Source organism: Camponotus floridanus, unplaced genomic scaffold (assembly GCF_003227725.1).
Source record: "Camponotus floridanus strain SB8 unplaced genomic scaffold, Cflo_v7.5 scaffold103, whole genome shotgun sequence".
Taxonomy (NCBI): domain Eukaryota; kingdom Metazoa; phylum Arthropoda; class Insecta; order Hymenoptera; family Formicidae; genus Camponotus; species Camponotus floridanus.
In genome coordinates this window covers 19150-34857 of record NW_020229219.1, presented here as the reverse complement: position 1 = coordinate 34857, position 15708 = coordinate 19150, and the positions used below count along the sequence as shown (strand labels likewise).

At 32.5% G+C, this 15708-nt stretch overlaps 1 protein-coding gene across 1 annotated transcript; it reads left to right on the top strand.

Moving 5' to 3' along the window:
- Window positions 1-3063: 3063 nt before the first annotated feature.
- Window positions 3064-15196, top strand: LOC105255348 (Na(+)/H(+) exchange regulatory cofactor NHE-RF1). Its single transcript, XM_011264578.3, has 2 exons — window positions 3064-3702; window positions 14368-15196. Exons 1-2 carry the CDS (start codon window positions 3280-3282, stop codon window positions 14674-14676), a joined length of 732 nt encoding a protein of 243 aa, XP_011262880.1. The 5' UTR covers window positions 3064-3279; the 3' UTR covers window positions 14677-15196.
- Window positions 15197-15708: the final 512 nt, after the last annotated feature.

The window sequence follows — 15708 nt, the reverse complement described above, 5'->3', positions numbered from 1 at the left end:
TCCTGAATGAAATGTTAATTAACCATTCGCAATTTGAGATCTCCACCGATAAGAATTGTACTACAATTGTGAGAAACACTTTATGCGTATCTCGAATTCTGGATAGAAAGGAGATAAAAAAAGGAAGTTAATAGATTTCTAATTATCGTAATATTTAAAATCCAAATAATAAATATTCAAAATCATTTTAAATTTATAGTATTCACATTTTATTTTAGAGCGATACAAAAATATCTTAAAAGATATATTTTTCACGGTTTTAAAATTCATTAAAAGATTATATAGGAAAATATGCTGGCACACATGACAAAGGAAGATATATAACTTTGATATAAAATTTCGCGAGACTGACGTTTTCAAAGAGTATTCTTCGTATCTACGAGAGAAGATATCGCATGCATATGCGATTGGCGAGTCTTAAACACGAATAAGCAACAGAGTGTGATTCATCATCGTTAAGATATGAGTGCATGTATTAAGGTTGTTCGAATGCACAAAAACGATGGAGAAATTATTCTAACGCGATTATCTAATACGCGCAGATTAAATGAGCCTTTGTCTTGTTAAATAGATCATTATTTAAATAATAATTTTTTTAATTGTAATAATTATATGATAATTTTCCAAAATATTATTTTCAAATTAACAATTATATTGTATTGAAATAATTTTTTTTATGAAATTCAATGATAACACGTGATTGATTTTTCAGTCGCGATCCATTATAACGTCTATAAAAATTCAGGTAGAAACTAGTAATATCACTCTTAACTACAAAGTATTATTTAGGCTTCTATGTCTATTGCATTTGCGAAGAGAAATCATCCGGAGAAATGATGAAGATTACTTAAGCCGCGCTAAGCGGTTTTATTATGTTTTATCACGACCGAACAACTGCTCGCAAGGATTGCCGAAGAACGGAAGTGGCGAGGTGATAGCCGCGTGTACCATAATTGCCGTGCATCACCGTGCTTGCTATTTCGTAATCATTTAATAGGGGCTTCAACTTGTACGGTCGGTTTATATTCGATTGACATCAACACGCCAATTTTTGTCAATAAATAGCTATTTCGCGAATCCAGAGCTACTCATTCAAATATATACAAATATATACAATTTAAATTTTATTATCTATATTATGAGAGAAATGTATTATTTTGTTTTTCAATTTTTTTAAATAAAAAAATATATTACAAGAATCTGACAGAAGTTTATAAATATTAAAAAATTTTTTTGAATATAAAATGTAACACAAATATTTAATTTCACCGATATATTTTTCATCAACCATGAAATACATACGTCATATATAGATGTCATGCATACATTCCTAATGATATATCTGAAGATAAATGCATGCAGTTATATATCGTTAATTTTGCCGCCTATTTGTCGAACGCATTCGCTGCAAAGAATTATTTCGCGCGATGACGCGCCTTTATTAGTGTCGTCTTATCGTGGGTGGTTTGCGCGTTTTATAATCGATAGGGTGTTGCCTTTTATGCGTGATGCGCGCATTCATGTTTCCTCAAATCGTTATTGTTACGTCAGTACGGTTGCATCACGGTCTCGCATTACGATTATCTGCGACTCGCTCGGATCACCACCAATCGTCTTGTTGCATTTTGTGGAAAGGAGAAAATTAGCGATTATCATTGATCGCAAAAGTTTGTAAGCAATATTATTGTTCGTAAAGTTTTTATGTTTTATATTAGTTTTATGAGGTATTGGCTAAATTAACACGATAAAAAAACCAATTATGACTTCCCTTCCTTTAACAAGGAATTTAGTGCCAATATCTCAATATTACATCTTTTCGTGAATTTCTATTTAATTGATGTCCCAACGAGAAAAATGATAATTTAGATGCTTATTAAGTCGTCGATAAACTATCGCGGTTTAAGATTCTTTTTCCAAAGTCGTTAAGATTTTATACGTGGGATTATAATCGCTTGGGGAAACGAAATAAATTGAAATAAAAATTGAAGGTAAAGTGTTTTCTATTTCAATTGCTCTATTGCAATTAAATTTGAATTATATAAACATGCAATGTGGATTGCGATACGTAACGTAAATGTATTAAGAGTTATGCACATTATATGTCATAATCATAGTTAACGGTTGCTTACGGGAAATAGTTTGATGGTACATTGACAGGACAGTGACAGTAACGTTTTGTATATTTGTGCGAATAGATCTTTATATTTTCACAATATACTAGTTATTTAATTTAACTTTTTATTCAAGTGACATTTAGAGAGAACGCGTTTTTTCTATTTATATAAAAATATATAAAAAATTTAAAGTTATATATAATCTAATTATATACAAAGTTGTAGATAATAAAGAAAATGAAATGTATTTTATTTTCAAGAATTATGTTCTTTTAATTTAATTTAATTTTTACTTTTTTCTATTCTGAAAATTAAAAAGGAACATTTTTCTTATGTTTCTATCAATATTTTATCGATCAATATATTCGAACGAAACATACAGAGTTTCGCGCACCTGTCACCAGACGTCGCCGTCATACAATTTGCAGTCAACTTCACTTTCGTTCGTTAACTGTGTCTTTTGCTCTTCCGGTTCGGTAAGTTTGTCTCGCGACAATATTTCGCGTGTATTCCTTCGACATCGTATTCAAAAACGCGAATACATCTCGTTCCGGTCGCGATTAGCGTAAATTACGTGCAGTGTATTTATATAAGGAAAATATTTTGTACGACGAACTAAACTAAATGGCGCAAATGGACAATCAAGAAAACGCCAACCGACCAAGAAGATCTATCTTGAATCTTACAACGATAATAAAATAAAAAAAAGGAAATAAAGAAGGAGAAAAACTCGATTATCGCAACGTAAGAGTAAGAAAGGGAAAAATCTTTCGGTAAGGCTCTTAATTAAAAATCCGCGGTATTCGTCGAGCGAGTCCGCCATTGCGCAGAATCGAGGGGATCCGTATTTCGGCAGCGTCGGAGGTCGGCTCGGTTCGGGAATCATCGGGCAGCCGAGTGGCCGAGGCCCGTTTCGGGTCTCTCCGCCGTCGTTCGCGCTCGCCGCGTCATACGTGCGCGCGCGTCCGTCTCGTGGTGTCTGTCCCCGTCGCGCTCGTCTCGGCCCGCGCGTGACTCGCGTTTCGCGCGTTCCTTGGTGCGGTGCGGTGTGTCCGATTCGAGTCGCGGCGCGTCTCCCCGCATTGTTGTCTTTTTTTTTCGTATTCTTTACACTTTTTTTCTCCCTCGACTTTCGCCTCTCTCATCGAGGCTCGAAACCGACGCGATGTCCTCGCTGAAGGACGATAAACCGCCGTGCGCCCGACTCTGCCACATCGTCAAGTGGGACGACTTCCCCGGCTACGGATTCAATCTGCACGCGCAGAAGGGCAAGAACGGCCAGTTCATCGGAAAAGTGGACGACGGCTCGCCGAGCCAGGCGGCCGGTCTGCGTCAGGGCGACCGGATAATCGAGGTGAACGAGATCGACATCGCGAACGAGACCCACAATCAGGTGGTCGAGCGCATCAAGGCGTTTGCCAACGAGACCAAGCTTCTGGTGGTCGATCAGGAGGCCGACGATTACTTCAGGGAGAACAACATCGTCATCAAGGGCACCATGGCAAACATCAAGGTGATCAAGACGCCGGAGAGGAATCCCAACAGCGTGGAGGATCGCTCAGATGGTAGCAACTGCTCCGTTGACGAGGTAAGAACGCTTCTCTTCTGCTTTCGCATCTTGACTTCTAGAGGTACCGAGTGTATGATTTATTACGTGTCATAATTTTCAGTGATTTAAATGGCATAAATTACGCAATATGTATTTTATTCTTAAAATGTTTTTAAATAGAAATCTATCATGGCGCATTTATTATATATACACAATTTTATGTAAATAATTGGAAGAAACTTAGTTAACTCTTAAAGTTAAGATGCTTTTTTTATATTGAATCATTATTATTGATAAAAGGTGGTTATATAAAAGCATAGATTGTGTCAATACTTGATTATAATACTTAAATTATGAAGTGCGCGCGCGTATGTGTATATTCAAATCCGTGGAATGGAGATACAAATATGCAGAAATAATATTGTAATTGCAAAAGAGAGATATCAGATAATTATCTCATTCTGCATAAAGTAACTTAGTAAAACTTGCAATGTAATAAAATTAAATATTGTCTCTCTCTCTCTCTCTCTTATCATATTTTATTATATAAATTTCAATATCATTTCAATATTTTTATCATATCAATTTTAATATTAATTTTAATAAGAATTTTAATATCATTTTAATATATTATAAAAACATAAATTTTATTAAGAATTTTAATGTCATTTAAATACTATAAATAATCAGAATAAATTCTCTTCTGAGAGACACTATTGCCTACTTTTCTATATGTATCGAAAATGTGTGCGTGTCGAATATATTCAGATAAATCTCTCGAAAGTGATTAATGCACATTAAGGCGAACGCAAATGCGTTAATCGTCTTCCTCGGTTTCGAAAGTCCCGATAAACGACGCGCCCGTATCGAAAGAATCCGTGGCATTCGCGTGGAATTTATCTGATGTGAGTTGGATCCACCTGTTGGATTCGTCGCCGCCGCCGCCTTTGGTCGCTCTCGTGTGTTTACGTCGCGTCCGTTCATGCCTAGAAAGTGTCTGGCACACGCTCGTAACGCGTGCAGCACTGCAATACATCGATTGTGCTGAATACATATTGACGACTTGGTCTGGAAGGCCATATGTGTGGATGATAATAAAATATAATTATTAATGTGCACACATACGTAAGAGAAATACGCACGTGTTATTGATATGCATATATTAAACGTTCTATTTTTGCAAAGATATCTATGCTACAAGTAGCTACTACTCATTTAACAATACTTTGTACGTGTGTATAATTTTATTCTAAATTGTTTTAAAAACTTTCGCGAACTCATTTTACACGTATGTATTTGTTGGATATACAGGGGGCACATCGAGCTAATAACTGCCTGAATTGAATGCGGTTACCGTGTTTTATTTTTTACGCCGTAATATGCAATGTTCTCAGCTTTTACAACGTATTCGAACTTGCGTAAAATACAAGCAGGTGCGCGTTATTGAATGCACATGCGTCATCGTACCGTAATTAGTTATTTCTCCGCAAAAGAGTCTTGCCGTCATTGTGCTCTTTTAGCTATTCTAATGATCGATGTATTGCAGTAAATGGAATAGAAATTCAATATATATTATGCGGCACACAAAAGAGATTTGTTGCTCCAAATATGAAAATTAATTATATATAACAATTTTTTTATCCATCGACACATGTGTGACTTTTAGTGCTCTCCATTTATTTGACAGATTATCTATCTATAAAATTATCTTATTAAATACATGATACGTGAACAATATTATGATATATAAACCTTATCTTATCGAATTTTATCTTATATATTACACGCTTTCAATTTGGATTTATATGGGACAAACTTTATATGTGTTTGAAATATTTTCTGTTTACTTCGTACGAATTCGAATTGCATAAAGGATACGATACTAATTCGTACTCGTTTAATATTTTTTAGAGAATTGCATCGAATTGATCGTAAATTATAAATATGTATGTTTTCACACTCATAATCTTAATTTTTTTATCACGATTCATACACGATTCATGCTACGTGATTTATTATGATTAGATGTTACGGCGATAAGAACGTACGTGTCTTTATTTACATTGATTATCAAATAGCGTGAACTACGCGGAACAGGAAGTGATTTAGGATTAATTGTCAAAACCAGTTTTTTGAGAAAAATTACTTCAAAACGGATATCCAAGTTATTTTCCCAATGATCACATATCTTCTCTCGGCGATGACGCGTCTTTTTGTGCACGTCAGCTGACTAATAGAACGAGAAATCGCCATTTTTTCATCGATGCCGCACGATTATCTCGCGTGGATTTTCTCACTGTCATGTTTTTTTTATTATTATCAGTTATATGGAAAGACACTGAATCATGATCAAAAGATAAAAAATTATGATAATTCGTATGCTATTCATCAATTTTTGCTAAAATTTAACACGAAAATTTTATTACAAACTTTTTTATTTTATAAGATATTATGTAGAAAAATTTGGAGAATAATATTCTAATATAATATCATATCATATCATATAATATATATATATATATATATATATATATATATATAATATTACTTATAAATATAATAATATAATACTATAATATAATATCGCCTATGTAATATTACTTTAAAATAATTTTTTAAATCAGTTTTAAATAATTTTTAATTCATTATTAAATGTAATAAATACAGCATTAATTATAAAAAAAAATTATAGTTTTTAATTTGTATACATCATATGATATAAGATTTATTATTACACGATTTAATCCGAAGATGCTGTGAATCTTTTTCTTAACTTCAAGATTGTATATATAATAAAAATTACGATATGGATTGCGAGAGAGATGCATAATTTGTTTTCTTTTACAAATCATTATTTATAAAATTTTTCTTGATTATTGTTTTATAAAGGATTATCTTTGAAGAAATATCTATCATATTTGTTATAATTCACTTGTATAATCTTTGGACTATGCATCAGTAATATCTCTGAAATATCTCTAAATTAATTAGCATCAGTAATATCTCTGATATATCTCTTAATTACGTAAAAATTAAAATGATTCATATCTTTTTGCGGTATAAGAATTATTAATTACAATAATTCATAGTATATATTATTCGCGACTTGTGTTCATATTTTAATTCCATTAATGGCTGATTTAACTAGAGGTAAAGAAATTATTTCTTTGTAAATAATTTGCCGATATTTGCGAGTCGCCATCATCATTATCGATGATCGATTTTTTGCTTCGTTATCAGCAACGATATTTTCGTTGTGTACATTGAAACATTCACTTATGACACATGAATTTGAATAAACGCTACCCAAACTAAGCTAATGATGTCTCTACATCTTGGAAACCATCTGTATTTACTCAGATCGGGAGGTATAAGACAGAAATGCCAGGAAAAAAAGTCACTTGATGCCTATATATAAAATGCGATATCTATAAGAAAAATTCTTATTTTTCTTATACGATTATAACGAAACGCAATTTTCCTCTATTAATCTTTTTTCCTCCAAAAGCTAATTCGAAAAGATAATAAAATAATAAAATAATCTTGTTGCTTTTAGATTATTATATTTTTCATATCTAGAATTATCGATAGATACCTATCGTAGAATCAAAGTAATTGATTCTGACTTGATGGTAGAAGGACGAATCATTGAAGGACGTGTGTACGTATCTTTATACACGGTATCCTTTCTTTTAATTTCTAGGCCATTGAATCACATTTGCTGTTCACATTGCAAGCTTGGTCAGCATTGTATTCGTTATAGTAGGGAGAATATTATCAATATTCAAGAATTTCAAGCAGTAATTAAAAAGTATACCAATAAAAGGAAATTATAGTATTGATTTATATTATAATTTTAAATTACGAATCAATTGAGAATCATTTACTATCGAAACAAATATACGCTTAATATGTTCGCGACTTGTCACATTAATTTTAATTATCAGATGAAATGATATATGCGTTCTCATGTGTCGCAAGCACGTGCTTATTACGTGCAAGAAATGTGAATAATCCCTATCGCATTGTGCAATATGAGATGTAATAATCGACGAGATTTATACTGTTATCTATTACTTCATGTAGAAAATGTATCGAGAAATCTCTCGAGACGTTTCCTATAGTATTAATTATAATATTGATATTAAATTATGTATATTAAATTATAATATTAATGGCACTTCTCTAATTTTATTATTATTTTCCAAAATCTTTTGATTCCAAACTTTTATTTCTTACATTCCTATTTTATTACCGAAAAAACTGTATTTATGTTTCCGTATCAACTAATAATTGTTAAATATGATACTCTTTTTCTCCTCCTATATATATTATATTTTCACTTTCTATGTTATCTTTATTAGTAAATATAATCTTTTTTGTATTTATTATTTTTATACACGTGTTTTAAAGCATTGTCACGAGCCAGTGTCATGCTTTTGAAGTCATAGGAGTATTTGAATGTAATCGCTGCGGGAATGAATGAAATGTGATTGAATCATGCTGAATAAGCGGAAGCTTTGCCGATTCGCACGTGCCAACGTACCGATTATAAAGTACGACAAAAAAGATAGTCACTTAATATTTCCTGCTTCCGATCATGCGACAAGCGGTGCTAAAAACCTCGTTTTCGATTATTTTCGATCATAAATTATCATTACAATTCGAATAGCTAAACAGAATTTTAAAAGGGAATTGACGGTAACTTCAATAATAAAACGGGATTTCACTCAACATAAAAATATTTTATATATATATTTATTATTTTCGCAAAAAGCTTATTTTTTATGCCGCAAAAAATAAATTATTCGATAATAAAAATATATCGTCGTGAATAATTTTTATTGTTTAATTTAAAAAACGAATATCAAGATATATTGATGCGTGGATAGATAAAAATGTTTTTCATACTTTAGATTTAAATAATTGCAACGGCATTAAATCATCATACCCGAATCTGGAAAGTTAAAAAAAAGTAATGAGATCAGCATTTGGCAAATGAGATTTTACATCCGCGATACGTCTGATATTTCAACAGTTTGGTTCGTATATAAGTGACGACGTCGTTATTAATATCTCGCTTATACACATGTGTTCGTCATTGTCCAGATACAATAATTCATTTATATAGAGGCAGATACTCGTCGAGCCGCAGTTTATCTACTTCGTTTAACCCTTGAACATCGATTAGAGGGAATGTTGTCTCGAGGAGAATTGGCGAAATTGCGATAAGAAGGAAGATATATAGAGAATAATAAAGAAAGTGTTGCAATGTGTGTATTGATTTTTAAGTACTGTGCGACATATTATATTCTGTGAGAAATCTAATACCGCAAATTTAAGGTATTTATATGCATATTTTAGTCATTAATATTTATCAAAAATATTTCAATTCGCAAAAATCCTGTATTTAAGCTGTCACTCAAATATATATAGATACGATGACGTTATATTAAAATCCATATCATTTAAAAGCGAAATAAATAAAACAAAATTAACAAAATTAATTATAACAACAATTAATTATAACAAAATTAATTTTTCTAATTAAGCGATGTAAAACTATTAATTAAAACAAATTGTTTGTAATGATTCCCGTATATTTGCGTGTAAATAGGAGCAATGGAAAATTTTCGTGTAAAATTCGCTTGATAGACTTGCTTTGTCTGCTAGAATGTCTTCAGGGGACGGTATCTCCGGTTCTCGGTGATATCGTTATCGTAGCCTCCACGATTGTTACAATCTCCCGACAATGGTTGTATCATGCTTTCTCTCGTATTTCTGGTAACAATCCCGCTCGACTCCGGCCAGTCGTGAAAATTGGAAGATTCAAATGCGTAGACTCGTTCATTTATTAACGATCGATCCGTGCTTAATCTTATCGGACGCTCCTATAAATCTGACACACATTCATTTTATAATCCTCGCATGCCAATTATGAGTTCCTCAGGGTCACGATATGATAAATGATAATTCTCGCTCTCAATTTTACATGGTAATTTATTGAATAAAAATCTTTTAATCATTTTCTGGAGATTAAAGATACATATAAGTTATCAGAGCAATTTTAAGTAATTTCCTCGGAAATATTAATAAATACGAATTTCTCGGAATTTATGAATATGGAGATGTGCATATCTCTTTGAACAGGAAAATAACTCTCGGTTTCATGCGAATATCATCGTCTTGCTACGTAATACAATAACAGGCAAAGCTGTGTTCAAGGAGGAAAAGGATTGCTCGAATGGAACGAATTCGCAGCAGTTATACGTGTCTTATCGTGCCACGTGGTGGGGAATGAGTCATTTAACTTCAGGGGAACTTGCATATAAAAAGTCGCGGTTCGACTTTTTACGAATAAATTATCATTTCGCAACAAGAATGATTAAATATAATTTCTATATCTTTATACGTATATATGAAGCATTAGAAACACAATTTAATAGTTATATAATTTAATAGTTATTTATCATGCGGAAAAACACATGAAATGATATCATAAGATAAAATAAGATAATTTTAGATAAAAAATTTTTCTAATTTTGCAATTTATTATTATTATTTTTTTCTTTGTATTATCCCCAGTTTTGTACATTTACTATGATGTTCATGCATAGAATTTTCAATAAATTCGAAAGATCCTAGCGCTATTTCATAATTCTAGGGATTATAGGTGCTTAGGGAACATCTGTCTGTTTGCTTAGGCGGTTATCAGTATGAATGCACCTTGCGCCATCGTCGCAACAATACCCTGCTCTCGGATGCGAGTCATTAGAGCGTTAATCACAGGAAGTCGTTTTTTTGGAGGACATCGGCGCATTTGATGGCGTTCTTAATTAATTTTCGTGAGACACGAGAATTTTGCGCGATGGATATCAAATGAGAGATGCGCGAGCGCTTTTTCTCTTCCGACTAGAAAATTTCAACCGCTTCACTCCGACGAACTTCCATTTCCGGTAATTTTCACAAGATTATATAAGTTCCGCATCTAGCCAGTCGTGATTGCTTGTATCACGATCTCCTATTACGTTGAATTCATTTATTTCAAAGGAATATAATTCTTTTCAGTATTACTTTTAATTTAATGTATTTTGGCAATTATATTTTCGACAAATTTAATTCAATGTATACCGTTAAAAATATAGATTTATAATATAACAGAGAGAAAGAGAGAGAGAGACAGAGAGAGAGAGAGAACGAGAGAAAGAGAGAGAGAGAGAGAGAGAGAGTTGTCTAATAATTTATATCTAATAATTTATTAAAAAATATATGTGATTATTTTAATAAGAAAGATATTTGTTTTAGAAAAATATTTTTTTATAATTTTGAGAATGAAAATTTTTTACATAGCCAAACAAAAAGAAATAATAGCAAATTTTCAAGACATTATTGTGGTAAAGACTTGGTTACGAAATCTAATTATTCTCTATTTAGATAAAAAGTTATGAATATGTAGATCATAGATGCTTTCATTCTTTCATGTTAACATGTTAACATACTAATTACGATAAAGGGATGCGTGGGAAGCAGATGATCGAAAGATTCTTCTGTATTATAGACGATTTTAATAATTATGCGCATGCGATCGAAGTACTTTCAGAAATACGTTAATTCTTTTATAAATAATCTACTTAAATAATATTTTAAATTTATAAATTATATATAATTAAATATAATATAATATAAAATTACATACTTTTACGTAATTTATGAGTTAGACTATGCACAAATAATAATTTAATAATAATTTAAAATTCATTTATTTATTAAATATTTTGTAATGAATTTATCGCAACCAGCAAGAATTACATCGTTTTCTGAGGAAATCATAATCATAATGGCAATATTTTTATCTCCATAAAAAAACTTATATCAACTTCTTTTCTACATCTGTTTATTGTACATTTCGAATGCCATCTTATTACAAGGATTTTTGCAAATGGCACACAAATCGATTGTGTAATAGATTCGAGGAAGTTGATGTACAATCGCGAATTGTACTCCCGATACAATTAATAGTCCTCTTGTGCTCGTTTTCCATTTCGTACAAAATAGGATGTTTCCTGCCTTTTTTGCGTAACATGACTGATATAAATGCAAAAGAGTATGACATATTTCAATATGAATACACCTAATTTTCTTTCTTAGTATTATTTGTACAAACTCTTTTGTAGTATTTTCTAGTAACTCATATTTAATTAATAAGCATTTCAATTTATATGCAATATTTATTTCTTCATTAATTTTATTTTCTAAAAAATAAATATATTTCCTAAGAGTTAATTGATTATATAATTTAATCAGAATTTAATTAAATCTAAAATTTTATATAAGGGACACAGCGGGGAGGAGACATTTCAAATTCCGTTATTCGATCTTATTCGATTTCCGTGTCTCGTTCTAGAACGATTTTAGAGGAAAGCGTGCCAAAATCCCGCACACGTTTCGCCTGAATACATATGCAGATAACGGGGATTCCCCTCCAAGGAAGAAACGAGTCGACAAGTATTGCACCATGTTCTCTCATAGCATAGGTATAATTAAATACTTGCTTGCTTGACCCGTCGATAAGCGCATGTTTATTTCGAAGCTCGATACGCGCGTTTGCTAGTCCCGGAATGTTCCCCCCTTTAATCGACGATTTCATTCTTGCGTCAACACGCGCGTGCAACAAATTACACGTCCGTTTGGCCTAAAGAGCACAGGTGAATTTGTAGCGCACGTGAAAGTGCATAAGTTATTCCAGTTCTATAATATTTTTAGACGGGAAATTCTTTTTCCCTATTTATAGAATTGTGCATAAGCCATCGAAATACAATCATAATATATTACAAATGTTAGAAAGTATAATTATTCGCATAAAATCGATTTTATTTTTCTCTTTAAAACAAAGAAGGCATTTTTTGAACAAAATTTTTTTAGAAATTCAAGATTATATAAACAAAATTTAATAATTAAATAAATTTAACAGAATATTAGAATATTATATAATAAATATTTTAGAATAGTATGATTGATATCCCGAAATTATTCGGATAATTTAAAGGTCGCGATTTTGCGTTTTATTACACGATTAAAATTTGAATTTAAAATAAAAATGCGAATACGCTTTGACTCGAGTTTACAAAAGAGAAAAATCGAGATGATCGTGAGAAGCATTCATAATCGTTGCCGTCCCATGACACAGATTCCTGCAGTTTTTATAAGATCGTTGTATCAGAAGGAAGACGGAATAAAAACGTTATGTGCAACATGCGCGAAATTTTTATTGAGCTATCGTGATCGTACAGTCAATTTCTCTGCAATAACGCGCGTAAAATTTGGCCTTGTCATTAATCTTGTAAAATTCTGACTTCTCAGATTTTATTTTCAAATAAAATCGCATTAAGTGTTTCAATAATAGCATTTCTATGTCGGATAAAATAGGATTTTATTATTGTAATAAAATTTGTTTTAAAATTTAACTTACGTAATGTATATGCATAATATGCTCATATATACACACACGTACAGATACACATCCTGTTCTATCAAGTTATTTATTAAGACTATTAGATTTAACAAGACTGATTGATGCAGCGGAATTATTATAACACATACACAGGATTCTACTTTATTTAGCATTCCTTATATCGGAATCTCCGTGTATTATTACATACGTATGCCTTGTTTCGTATCTAATTTCTACTTTGATTACTGTAATTACATCGTTTTAGATTATCGAGACAGTCGTCAGGGAGAAAGGAAAAAGTCCCGTTTATACACAGTTTCCTTTCGCAAATAAATGACTGCATAGTAATTTGGGATACAGAAAGCCAGTCGTACGTGAAATTCAGTATGTAGGACTGTAGCGAGATAGCCGACTAACATTATTTCGAAGGGATTTAAACAGTTCGCGCGACTCGGGAACCGGTTCTTCTCCAACGTCGCGGTAATGGAATTCCTTTAAGTACCGTTCAGAATTGCATCAAGGATCCAAGGTCATTATAAATATCTCTTCGCGGACAGCGATCTTTATCCGCGCCAACTCGTGAGTAATAACGTGTCATGGCGATACCTGGCCGAGGAGTCGCGATACCATCGCGAAATACTCGAGCGGAAATTCATATTTTGGTGAAGGCGGATAGTAGCAGGCGCTTGTGAATCTTACCGTATTACACGATGTGCATTTTTGTCGGTAGTCTGTGCGCCTTGTGTAGAAGTGTTGCATGCTTACACACAAGCGAACCGTTGAGAAAAAAACCGCAATGTCATTCGACTCAGAAGAAATATCTCGTTTCGTTTTGTTTCTAATTTTTGCTTCGTAACTCGGATAGAACAAAGCTTGGATACCACTTCTCGAATCAGTGATTATGCTTACAATCGGAAGATCATTAAGGATTGCGTTAAGAGTGCACATTTATATGAAACATTCCTCTCTTTTTCTCATCAAGACTGCATTTAATTTCGCATCATTTTTATTTAATTTTAGTAATAGTAATAGTAAAAATAAGTAGTATTAAATTGAGTATCAGATACAGGGGTCCTTGAAATTATATCATCTGATAATTTCAAGAATTTTTGTACATATCATTTTTTTATGTTATTTATATGTTATTTTATTTATACGTCATTTTATGTTATTTATATATTCCATATATTTTTAAAATTTGAGATAAATGCCTTTTTCTCACAATAATATATCCTTCTGTTTCCTTGTTTCAGAGTACGCAAAAGTCGATTGACTCCAACGATACGGCGCACAGCAACAGCACTGCTGTAGCACAGATGACGACCAGCAACAGCAGCGGCAATATGCGGGAAAATGGCAACGGCGACGTGAACCACGTGCATGGCACGGGTAATGGCAGCGTGGGGGATGGTGCGAACAACAGCGAGCCCCGATCCGAAGGTCTAAACCTGAAGATGAGCGTGAAGGAGCTCAGGGAGCAGCTGGCAAAGCGCAAGAAGTACGACCCGAAGAAGGAGTCAATCGGCTTCAAGGACAAATTCGACATCGTACAGAAACTATAGATGTATCCTCTCGCTCATGTGACACATCGGTAATTCCTTTCCCTTATTCCTCTCTTTAGAGCCGCCATCGTCATTGCCGCTTGACGACGATGACGACGGTTTCTCTCCTTATGATATAACATGTCGTGTTATAACCGATCAAATTGTTATAATAAATACGCACGTTGTTTGCATAAGCGCGGACGCGTCAAGCCTCGATGTTGATATACATACTCTATTCAGTGACAAAGAACGTTGCGGAGAATACTAGGATAAAAAAAGATAATGCTGTTTGTACTAGTGTAAATATATTGTCAATTTTTCAGTTTTACACGAAGACAAACTTACGTGCAATCTCTGTTACTTCCACATCGGAAGTTACGGCAGATTTCGAATCAGTTCGACTTATTAACGTTTAAAAAGTAGAGCTATAATAAAGAGAAAGTTTTTTTGTTTGACATTTCAAATTATTATTTTTTTACAACAATTATAGTTACAGAGACCTAAATATATCTATCGTTTTCTTTTTCGAAGCAAGACACAATTTAGTTTTATTAAAAAATGTTCCTGTCGTAAATATAATTGCAACACTTCCCGATATGTGATTAGCGAATAATTAAATCTCACGCTCTCGACTTGATTACTCATGGTGTCGTCACATTCGCTTCTAAGCATCGTCTCGTCCGTTAAATTCGGGAGATCCGCTTGCCGCTTCTTCCCACGACTTTCTCTGACGAGAATTTATTTTCTGATGTAGTAATCATTTCGAATGTTACGTCGATCATGCTAATCCTTTGTCGGAATTCTCAATCGCGAATAAAGAGTAACTTTGGACAAAAACCGAAAATTTATCTCGAAATTCAAAGTTGATTCACCAGTCTTAACCAATAGCTTGGAGCGCAAATCATAGAAAATTAACTTGATGTTCGTTGTACTAAATTATTCCAATAAATATTATAATTATACTATTCCAATAAATATTGCAATAAAAGCGACTATTTAAAAAATTTTTTAAGCATTTTTAAATATTTATGTTTATTATGACATTTTTAT

Excerpts from the sequence above, each read along its gene's own strand:
- LOC105255348 (XM_011264578.3), top strand. The coding sequence starts at position 3,280 with ATGTCCTCGCTGAAGGACGATAAACCGCCGTGCGCCCGACTCTGCCAC. Across the intron at positions 3,703-14,367 it reads GCAACTGCTCCGTTGACGAG|AGTACGCAAAAGTCGATTGA; the intron begins GTAAGAACGCTT and ends TCCTTGTTTCAG.